Genomic DNA, 10,769 nt, shown 5'->3' with positions numbered 1-10,769 from the left:
CCTACATTGTGGTTTGTATCCCAAGGCCCCCTACGATATGATTTTGGCCCCTACGCTATGCTTCAGCCAATATAGGCGGCTTTTCTATTGTTTTGTACCAAAGGTAAAAAATTGGCTTCTTTTCATGAAATTTGGCCCTTAAAATGTAGAAAATTGTACAAACTCTATTTGTCCAATTTCTACTACTTGACCAGCAATCCGCAGAGCCTGGTAGAGGCTAGTGAAAAAGTCCTCGTGAGAACCCTGAACTGTGTCTTACATTGTATACTGTTCACAAAAAAACATGGTTAGGCAATCATGAACCAAGTTCTACTCACCACTCCACAGGTTGGACACTGGGTCTTGTAATTTAAATATCTTCTGATACACAGGGAACAGTCTATATGTAAAAAGAAAAGAGACAACAACAAAATTACTTGGATACATAAAAAGAGGCAGCACATCCAAGCCAGCGCAAAATCTATGCTGCAAGTCCAATATCACTTCCCATCACTGGAACGGTTGGAGCCAGAGGCAAGATATGATGATGAGGGCAAAAGCTGGAGATGGAAACCTTATAAAAGTCACACAGTCTTCAAAAAGGACAATATTATGTTCAATCTTGAAATGTTTGATTGTGTACTTACAGTTGTGTGAACACTGAGGAATGATCATGGTGATGTCAAAGTACTCGTAACAGATCGGGCAGCGCAGCAGGTCGTCTATGGTCTATAACAACATTACCAGTGATAAGTCAACAGCACAGATGACATAATGATATGTAACATAAATCATGTCATACCTGGGCCATTTGATAATGTAATGATGCAGACAGGGTGATGTTTTGGGTTACAACACAGTTATGCACTAATGTTGAAAATTCAAATATGAGATTTTGACAATGATTGGTACTTTGCTTCAAAATACCAAGGACGTTATATCCTTGAAGATAGCAAATTCTTTCAACTTTTGGCACATTTTGCATTGATAGACGGCATTCGGATGATCCTATTCACATGATCACACTGTGATGTATTCTATATCTATTTCTTTAACTGTTAACGTTACATTCTTATAACATCAGAATTGCGATGTAAAGTAAATGATTAACTGGTCAACATGCTACTATGTCATAGTGTATCTTCAACTAAATCTGTAACAAGTTACATGATCAACATCTTATTCCTTCATAATTATAGATGTATAAATTTTAACGTTATCATCATCTTCATAACATAGTGATTCTGTGATCCCCAAGCTAAAATGATGTTTGACAGCAAATATGTTATGTAAGACAAGATAGAACTTAAGTTCAAACTTATATATCATCCTCACCCATTTTCCTCACAAATCATGACTTTCGTAAGGTCTCGTAACATCATCATAGGATGATGAATGGGTACGGCCCCCCCTCCCCCTTTCTGCTAGCCGGTCTGTCTTGGCTTGTCCCCCGATATCAAAGTTTCACATCAAACTCATTACAAAAAGTCGAAGACAAACCTTCAACTGCTTGAAGTTCTCAGGCCAGTCTCCAGAACTGGCAAACGATGACATGATGAGGTGTAAATACACTCAAACCTTACAAGATTACCTAACCAGACTCCCTGATCAGCCAATGCAAAATTTGGCGCGAAATCTCAGCTCAAATTCGTGAACTCTCGTTTCGACATCTCGCGAGATTTTGATCAAGACGAGACTCGCAATGAATGCAGGGAATTGCGTAAGGTCACCAAGATGGAGGAGTACGCACGTGAGCCATGGTGAGTTCGGGTTACATTTTCCACGATTTCTACCGTTAGAAACGGTGTTTCAGAAATAAAATGATACGGAATAGTACCGAAGGTAACAGGGATTGAATGGGAGGAATTTTAGGACGTCAGATGTTATGTATTTTGAGTAAGACCGGTTTGAAAGTCGTGATGTTTGGTGACCTCACCGGAGTGCATGTACATGACGTCAGGGTCGGTACTCATAAATTTTTCGATTGCAACATGTGAAATCAATGATATACGGTATAACCTTATGCCGGTATAATTGTATACAGCACATTTTCTATTGTAAAGTCATACTCTATATCTTTCATGTCATTTTATGGTGTCTGGCAACTGTCCCCATATTTGTATATCTGGTGTCTCAAAACAGTCATAACGTTATATGGAGACTATAAGTATAAACGAAGATGGTTCAAAATAGGCTTACACTGTAAGTTACAGATAGATTGTAAGGTACACAAGGTAACTAACCTCATTGAGATAACAGTTACTCAAGCAACAGAATAGCTTTGTAAATCTTTCAAAATCTGCCAAATCATGTAATCCAGTTGATGTTACCCTGGGAAACCAGACTGATTTGAGCCTGTGCGGAAAGGGTTCGCTACCGATCCCCGCCACACGTGCCCCCGCAATTAACACCCGCCAGACGATCCAGCTGTCCCCAACTATCGTGAGAGGCCAGCTGGATAATGGGGCTGGTGTATAGTTGCGGGCGCGCGTGTGGCACGTATTGCTTCTTAGAAATATGAGTTTGGTTTTCCCAGGGTAACTACATGTATAAATTTGTTTTGATCGTTCCAACATTTACATTATCATCTTTGCTTCAGCCCGTACAGAATCGTAGATGACTGTGGTGGTGCCTTCACTATGGGTGCCATCGGGGGAGGGGTGTTCCAGAGTATCAAGGGCTTCAGAAACGCTCCAGCAGTGAGTACTTTGTAGACGCTTGATCGAACCATCCTTCATGTCATAGTGTTGGGCAAAAGCCCTTTGAATGATCCAACTGAGGCCCCTGACACATAAATTAGCATGGTGGAGACAAGAAATGTTAACATGTCAGGGGCTTGGATCTGTAAGAAGGCATATCCGATCACAGATGGTCATTGTGCATGATCTGGCACTAGTATCCAAATCCAATGCAAATTTGCCTGACACATGTGGTATTACCAGGAAAGGCAATGGTCTGGTAATTGACAAGCCTAAACCATAAAAGCATAAATACTTTAATAGTAGATCCTCAAAATTTACAGAAACCTCTTCAGTAGATTACAACATGCTTTTCTTACACTGTAACTTTGTAAGTGTAAGCACTGTAAGTGTAAGAGTCCATGAGGATAATGTAAACTGCCATGGGAGTGTTCTTCTTCTACCATTTTGAATTCTCTATGCTGTGTTTATGATATTCACTTGACTTGTTTGGTTCACAGGGCTGGAGGCACAGAGCACTGGGGAGTCTGACAGCTGTGAAGATGAGGGCACCAATTACAGGGGGTGAGTAACTAACGCCTGATCGTGATGCGATGACCTGCAAATTCAAAGGGAAACTTGAGCAACAACTAACCTGTATTTCAAGGTATTGTCAAGTAGCTAACAAGAACTGCAGTTCCTATGGGTTTGTGAAGTTTTTTGCACAGAAAAAGGGTCTATGTTGTTGTGCTTTCATTTAATCCTGAATGGTGGCTTTTCATCATGTGACAACATATTACTTTTATAATGTTGTTCCATATACTACTGTTGGACATACATGTAGTTAGTAGTTGGATTGACAGTAACAATTGAGATGTCTATCACATTTTGTGTTTTCTTTTTCCAGGAAATTTTGCCATCTGGGGAGGCTTGTTCTCAACGTTTGATTGCGGCATGGTGTATCTAAGAAAAAAGGAGGACCCGTGGAACTCTATAGCTAGTGGTGCAGTCACAGGGGGAGTTTTGGCAGCAAGAAGTGAGTTGTACTTTGTTGTTAATGTTATCAAATTGTGTGGAAACTTCCTATTGACTATGTTAACATGGGCTGAATGGTAGCACAACTGCTCACACACACAGGGTATGTCATTGTCATGCACTGTTGTACTATGCACCATCTATCCCTTTCGTTAAATGCACAAACCTACAGAAATTTTGTCATCAGTAGTATTGATATTTCTTGTCAATAAATGCCCAAAATTTAGAGGTCACAGCCAAGGCCTGCAGTTGGACATGGCATATGATTGATTTAGGTGAATTAGCAAACCGTAGCAACCTAATGATGCACCATTTGGTAACATGGTAGATGGTTGTGTGTTTTGGTTTTAAAACCAATCAGCAACAATCCTTTACCATCTTTAGGTTGAACGAGGGAAACATTTACAGCATGTAGTTATATTTCCATGTGTTTCAATAAGAGAAAAGAAACTGTTAGGTATATAGGTTACCAATAGTGTAGTGTTTTTATGCATAGTGTTCCATACTTTCTACTAGTCAGGGTTGGACAAGTTCACTAGTCCGATTGTCCCGGGCAAGTGTGAGTGCTGATTGGGCAAGCGCATGTCCTACACCACTTGCCCAATTGGGCAAGTAAGATTTTTCCATGAGTGAGATTTTGATAAACTTGCTAGTTTTCACAACCATGGCATCAAGCTTTGGTCACCATAGAAAACTAGAGCCAATATAAAAATGATTCCATTGCTGAAAGTGAAAATACATAGAACAATGTTATTTAAATTTCGGGCAAGAGAAAAGTCGGTACAAGTGAATTTGATCAAACTTGTCCAACCCTGCTAGTACTAGTATCTTACATCCAGGCACTAAATCATGTGATCATATGTGCAATAAAGACTATTGCTATTATCATCATCGTAAATGTTTCTACACATCTAACATGATGATATTGTCTTGACCCCAGGTGGTTGGGCAGCCATGGCAGGGTCTGCTGTGATTGGTGGAGTGCTGCTGGCGTTGATAGAAGGCGTGGGGATCCTCATCACCAGGATGTCAGCGGAACAGTTCAAACCCATCAGTCCCACCGAGATGGAGGACCCCACCCAGCTCCCGCCCAAACAGGCCCCGCCCTTCGGGGGACAGCCGGCGTACCAATGATCACTGAACTGTTACTTAGGGTTTTAACTTTTAAGTATTGGTATGAGGGAAGACCTTTGTGTATAGACGTTACATTTACTGAAAGAACGTGTCTACGTTCAGGAAAATTTGTTAGAGAAGACATGAAGCTTTTTATGAAAAGGGACACTGTGGTCACCCCAACTCGCCACTGGGACAGTTCTGGAGGTTTCTGTATGATTCAACAAATGCTGAAAGAACGTCTCGACGTTCAGGAAAATTTGTTAAACTTTTGACCTGTTTTGTGTGGAAGATTTTGGGGTTCTGTTTGTGTATGGATGTCACATTCAACAAATGCTGGAAGAACGTGTCGACGTTCCAAGAAAATTTGTTCGAGATGAAGGCGTGCAGCTTTTGAGCTGTTCTGTGTATTAGAGGTTGGGATAAACATGTGGTCACTTGAACTCACCACTGGGACAGTTCAGTATCTTTAATGTAAAAATGTCAGATTCAGCAAATTCTGAATGAACATGTCCACATTCAGGGAACTTTTTTTTGAGCTGTTTTCTGTATCAGAAGTTAGAAGAATTACCTCTGTGGTCACTTGTACCTTTGTGCATTTTCATGTGAAAGTTAACTGGAGCACTCTCCCCATTCCTTGGTACCTTACCAGCTTTGGTGAACAATGCTATTATAGAGACTGCTATAGTATAGGATTTCTTCTATTTTTTATTTTCAAGCTGTATTCTCACACAGAAGAAATAGAGCACCTGTATTAAAGTTAATACTTTCTTTTTTCCTCACTTGAATGCGTGTAGCAACTGTACAAAAAGGTATAATTGCTATGAGATTATGTGTAGTATTTTGTACAAAGAATCTGGAACTTAAACCTAAAAAGGACAACACTTGTTTAGGTAGCTCACAAGGTTATGCTAAAATATGACACTGAATACTTAAGTGTAATTGACCAATTCTGAAAATATTAAAAGAAGTGTACAAAATTACATTGTATTCTAGTCATGAACATGTATAATTATGTATTGTCAGATCTGACTTAAGTCCAAACAAAAAGGTACAATAAAGTTTTGTAGCTCACACTGCAACACAATGCATTTACAGTATTTATTTCTTGATTTTGGATACAACTGGGTAATTCCTTTAGTGAAGCCAGACTGGTTTTAAAGGTACTCAAGGAAAATAAGTCCAATTCCTGTCCAGATTCAAGTGCACAATAAAATATATAAAATAAATGTTTTGAACTATCACTGCTGGTTGTAGCCAACTGGCACTCTCCAAGCAGAGGTTAGGCTCCGGCTGTTTTTTGTTTAGTCATTTTCATTGGGCTTTCTATATTATGTACTGTGTTCTTGATGTTAGGCCACCAGACATCAAGAAAACAGTAGAAAACTATACAAAATGGAAAGCCCGATAAAAGCAGCCTAACCTCTGCTTGGAGAGTAGCCAGCTGGATGGTACACTTTAAATTGACACGTCACAAATGTGGCATCATCTCTCTGACTTCTATCTTATCTCCAACACAACTTTGCCGATTGATTTTCTGTCCATGATGAACTTGAAGGCCTCGTTAACCTGCAGATAAAAACAAGTACAGAATCCCATCAGGAATCTAACTTACCCTCCATGTTGTGGGTTTGATCATGTACCATATCTACTGGTTGCATAAGTCATCAGGAAAAGGTTACATAGGCACATGTAGTTTCAAAGTGCAACATACTGCAACAATTAACTCTTGAAATCAAATAATTTAGATATCTAAAGGAATTTCTGACTGCAATATTATATTGTAGGTCCTGTGAATGAGGGAGTATTAGACATCAAGAATTAAGCATCTGCACATACAAAAACCCAACACACTCATCAAAAGTAGGGGAAATCTGACTTCGCTACATATACAAGCCATTGTGAAGCTGCATTGTACTAACTGAGCTACTGATATCGCATGACAGATACTCTTGATTCGAATTCAACTGAAGTAGAAAAAGATGTAAACAGATTAGACTTGGAAAAAAATTGAAGGTTTCACCTGTTCCAGCTTGAATGTTGTAGGTTGTGGTGGTCCCTTTATTTTCCCTTCTTCCATCAGTGTCAAGGTATCTTTTACCGTCTGTCGTAACACTCCAATATTCTGCCTGTGTGTATCAAACGTGGAACATTATAAGAACTTTGCAGTGTCAAAACACAACTGCATTTATCAAATTGGTCAGACCTATATAGGAAATGCTGTGTTATTCAAAAGCTATTGAAGCCTTTTTCCAATGCTTGACGTAATGTAACAGTCTTGATATCCCAAACTTAAGAAGATTTTTGGATAATATTGATACATGTTATTCCTCCTTGCTTTTGAAAAAAAAAAATCCCCTTATGTTTTTTATGAAAAGGCTCAAAGTGTGCTCTCTTTCTAAAACGTATACAAAGTAAAGATATTTGCATAGGATCTTAGTTCTAATACCACCTTTACTGACTTAAAGTTAAACTCACATGGCATATTTTCCCCAGTACAGTCCGGCTGCACTTATGTTCTTCACCAGAAGAAGGTTGGCTGGGATTTTGGGAATGTCTCCTCCAGCGAACCCTGCCACCAACATACGACCCTCCCAGGCAAGGCTGCAAGAAATACATAGTTATCAAACTCAGCAGGGTGTTCTAAAGCATTCTACCTAATTTTTACTTTTTTTTTTTTTTTTTTTTTCTGAATCATATTCGTAGGGCCTGATGTTACCATCATGGTGATGAAGAGCGGCCCAAAGCGATAACTGTAGCAGCATCTCTTCTCCCTAAGTCAGAAACATCAAGCTTAGGCAAGCTTGACTTCACTGACTCAATAGGCGAAGCAGGGGTTACGAGGCTGCTTGGGAAATTACCTACCCCATTTTGGCCGGAATGGTTTGATCCGCCACATCGCACATGTGGCGGGTTCTTTTACGTGCCCGGGGTGTGGCTCTCCCCAAACACGGGACCTCCATTTAACGTCCTATCCGAGGGACGACTCATTTTCACTTGAGTAAAGTGAGGAAAGTCGTGTAAAGTGCCTTTCCCAAGGGCACAAGACCGGCAACACGGCAGGCGGATTCGAACCGGCGACCTCTCGGTCACGGGCCGAATACACTACCACCGTGCTACGCGGCCTACTACTAATTGAAAAGCAACCATAGAGCAACCAAAATTGGACTTGTGAGATCCTTGTGATTTCATACAAAAAGTAATTGGAATATGATGCAAGATGTAATAAAAGTATGATTGAAAAGACAAGAAAACATACAAAACATAAAGAAAAAAAGTTCTTTATCTATGAAAGTCACCGAGTGATCCATCAAATCTTAATCACTGACAGCAGTGGTTACAGCCTTCAGTGGAAAGAGGGTGTCAAGTTCAGTTCAGTGCAGTTCAGTTCGTCCTTGTGTCAAGTAATCAAGGCAAATACATGTATCCTTGATGTTATAAGGCTATCATACATACAATCATACATGCACTTCTTAAATCTGTCATGACAATATTTACTAACCACGATCTGATATGAACAAGTAATTCATTCAATTGATCCAAAAACAGGCTGATCATAACAAAAAGGTACAAGTATATGGTTTAAGATGCATACCACTTCAGACAGTCTTCGAACACTTTTCCCCCGACTCCATCAAAGGCGACGTCACACCCCCTCCCCTGGGTGATGACCTTCACCCTGTCCTTGATGCTGTCCTGACTATAGTCGATGGTGTGCTGTGCACCTCTGCTGCTCACAAACTCACACTTCTCCTGGCTACCTGCTCCCCCTATCACCTGGGTAATGAATTACATGGAGGGTTACACTTAATGTTTTGAAAAAGCTGACTCCACTTGGTTACCTTAGCATAACACTTTGGTATAAAATGTATGTTAAACTCATGCATTGTTGTGTAAACTTTTCGGTAAACATTATCGTATGTTTGTTAAGTTAGAAAATTCATGACCTGTACCTAGAGGCATGAATGTACAGTTATGGTTTTTCATTATTATAAAAAGAAATAGATATTCAGCAAAATACTAGATTGTCATTTACATTCAAACTAACAAACATTTCCTAATTGACCATATAGGGGAAGGAAAATTCATGTCATGTTTACACTTGCTTGTTCACTCTTCTTCTTCTTCTTCTTCTATCAGTTTACCTAACACCCTTCCAGAAGATGTCACATTATTATATTTTGATAAAAAATGTGGTATCTTGAGGATATCTTCTCAGACGTCTTCCCGAAAGGCTTTTGAATTTATTTTCTTGAGCCATACTTTTCAACTCAAAATCGTATTGTTCAACTTCAGTCTCTGTCAAGGAATGAGCAATTCAATGCTTGTGTGACGTCATGCTATATACGGATAGAACACGTGACTCTGTGACTCTGCATAACATGATGTCACAGAGCAATGACTAAGACTGGAGTCGGACAGTCTCTTGTCCAATTTTTGTGTTGTACATTACTGTAGCCATTCAACTTTGTTTCAGAATGATTTTTAACAACTGTAACAGTGGTGTTCAAGTACTGCCTATCGTCCTTGCCCAAGGGCACTAGTGTTTTTGTGGCGACAGCGATAGCAGTCGTGATTTGTGATCCGGCTGCCCCGGTTCGGCACGGGTTCGAATCCCGGGAGTCGGGATGTTGTTTCTTTCTGTTCTACTCGCCCCTCTGGTTGTTTCACAACACAGATGAATCTTTAAGCAGAGTTGTTACAGAAAAATTGCAGACTTACAGCAGCACCTAGTGCATGTGCTGCCAGGTCCACTACAGCTGTACCCAGAGCACCTGCAGCAGCTGTCACTAACACAGTCTCTCTGGTAAAAACAATAAACATTTATTAATTTTACTTGTGCATTGTCACTACAAGTTGTGCTCCTCAGTAACTTCATTCCACAACTTTGTTATGTGTACTCTTACAATGTAAGAACACTGATTACTTTGCTAAAACATTTACAACTATACCATCCTATAAAGACCTATATACAGTCAAACCTGCCCAAGACGACCACATGGGGGACCGGAAAAAAGCGGTCGATTTGGACAGGTGGTCGCTGAGAAGAGTATCGACTCAAAACATGCCCGATGCAAGGTATAAATGGTTTCTGTTGTGTTTAATGGCAAATAGCAAGCACACTGCATGCACGCAAAGAAGCAAGGTCTTTAATGTTAAATACAACACAAACACTGTAAATTGTAAATTTAACCCCAAGCAAATCGCCCTAGTTATCATCAAAAATCGATGAAAACCTCAATTTTGAAAAGTATGTGGTCGTTATGGGTCCCAATTTGGGCCGGTCGCGGTCGCGTTAGGCAGGTGGTTGTTGAGAAAAGGTCGCTTAATGCTTATGTCAATAGGACAAAAAAATCGGGACCGAGAAAAAGCGGTCGAAATGGCCAGGTGGTTGCTGAGAAGAGGTGGTCGCTTGGGCAGGTTTGACTGTATATGAAATTCATTTCATTTCACACTGTTTACTCTGATGCCAACGGGTCCGACGTTTTGGCATAGTGGTTAGCGGCACTGGGTTTGTGAGCTGGTGGCCCGGATTTGACACGGGTTTGAATCCCAGGAGCCAGGAGACTGTTTCTACTCACCCTTGTGTTTCAGAGGTTCCCACACCAGGAATCGAACGCAGGCCTTGGCATTCTCCTACGCAGAGGGACCACAGTCGTGTCAAAACTCCCTGTGTTTACCTCTGCTATCCTGTGCACTCAGACCAGTTAGGGACCGTCCTACTTATAAATATTAATGAGCTTACCCTTATATGGGCAGTCAGCCATTAGGGATCGGGCGTATAGGAGGATGGAGCCATGTAATACGTAACATGATTGGCTGATAGCTTCCCAGCGGCCTTTGCGAGACAGCTTGCGACAACAAAAAGTCCAAGAAAAGCCTATTCTCTGATTGGTTGACAGCTGGCTTGTGGCGACAATCATAATAACCACTGATAGGGCATGAGATAGCAGGGCCCCATAG

At 40.5% G+C, this 10,769-nt stretch overlaps 3 protein-coding genes across 4 annotated transcripts in view; 1 reads left to right on the top strand and 2 right to left on the bottom strand.

Annotated features, from left to right (window-relative positions):
- Window positions 1–327: 327 nt before the first annotated feature.
- On the bottom strand, window positions 328–1,647 carry LOC118415217 (E3 ubiquitin-protein ligase RAD18-like; the record flags this gene model as incomplete). Its single annotated transcript, XM_035819615.1, is given in 3 exon segments — window positions 328–379; window positions 627–708; window positions 1,480–1,647. Coding segments are annotated over 3 exon segments (188 nt in total), but the record flags the coding sequence as incomplete, so codon positions are not given.
- Window positions 1,628–5,406, top strand: LOC118415216 (mitochondrial import inner membrane translocase subunit Tim17-B-like). 2 transcript variants are annotated; one of them, XM_035819613.1, is made up of 5 exons: window positions 1,628–1,739; window positions 2,579–2,678; window positions 3,179–3,242; window positions 3,565–3,693; window positions 4,633–5,406. In XM_035819613.1, the coding sequence occupies exons 1-5, from the start codon at window positions 1,714–1,716 to the stop codon at window positions 4,824–4,826; spliced, it is 513 nt and encodes a 170-aa protein (XP_035675506.1). In that variant the 5' UTR covers window positions 1,628–1,713; the 3' UTR covers window positions 4,827–5,406. The 2 variants fall into 2 exon arrangements, with proteins under 2 accessions (XP_035675506.1, XP_035675507.1); XM_035819614.1 differs by lacking the exon at window positions 1,628–1,739 and adding an exon at window positions 1,915–1,940.
- Window positions 5,407–6,219: 813 nt separating this feature from the next.
- Window positions 6,220–10,769, bottom strand: part of LOC118415215 (quinone oxidoreductase-like protein 2 homolog) — a gene marked incomplete in the record, with an annotated part of 8,843 nt that continues 4,293 nt past the window's right edge. Inside the window, 5 exon segments of the mRNA XM_035819612.1 lie at window positions 6,220–6,374; window positions 6,829–6,934; window positions 7,284–7,409; window positions 8,401–8,582; window positions 9,528–9,607. Of these exon segments, the coding sequence (XP_035675505.1) occupies window positions 6,306–6,374; window positions 6,829–6,934; window positions 7,284–7,409; window positions 8,401–8,582; window positions 9,528–9,607 (563 nt within the window).

The sequence above is a fragment of the Branchiostoma floridae genome, chromosome 5 (assembly GCF_000003815.2).
Source record: "Branchiostoma floridae strain S238N-H82 chromosome 5, Bfl_VNyyK, whole genome shotgun sequence".
Classification (NCBI taxonomy): domain Eukaryota; kingdom Metazoa; phylum Chordata; class Leptocardii; order Amphioxiformes; family Branchiostomatidae; genus Branchiostoma; species Branchiostoma floridae.
Note: the sequence above shows the minus strand (reverse complement) of the source record. Positions and strands in the feature narration are given on the sequence as shown.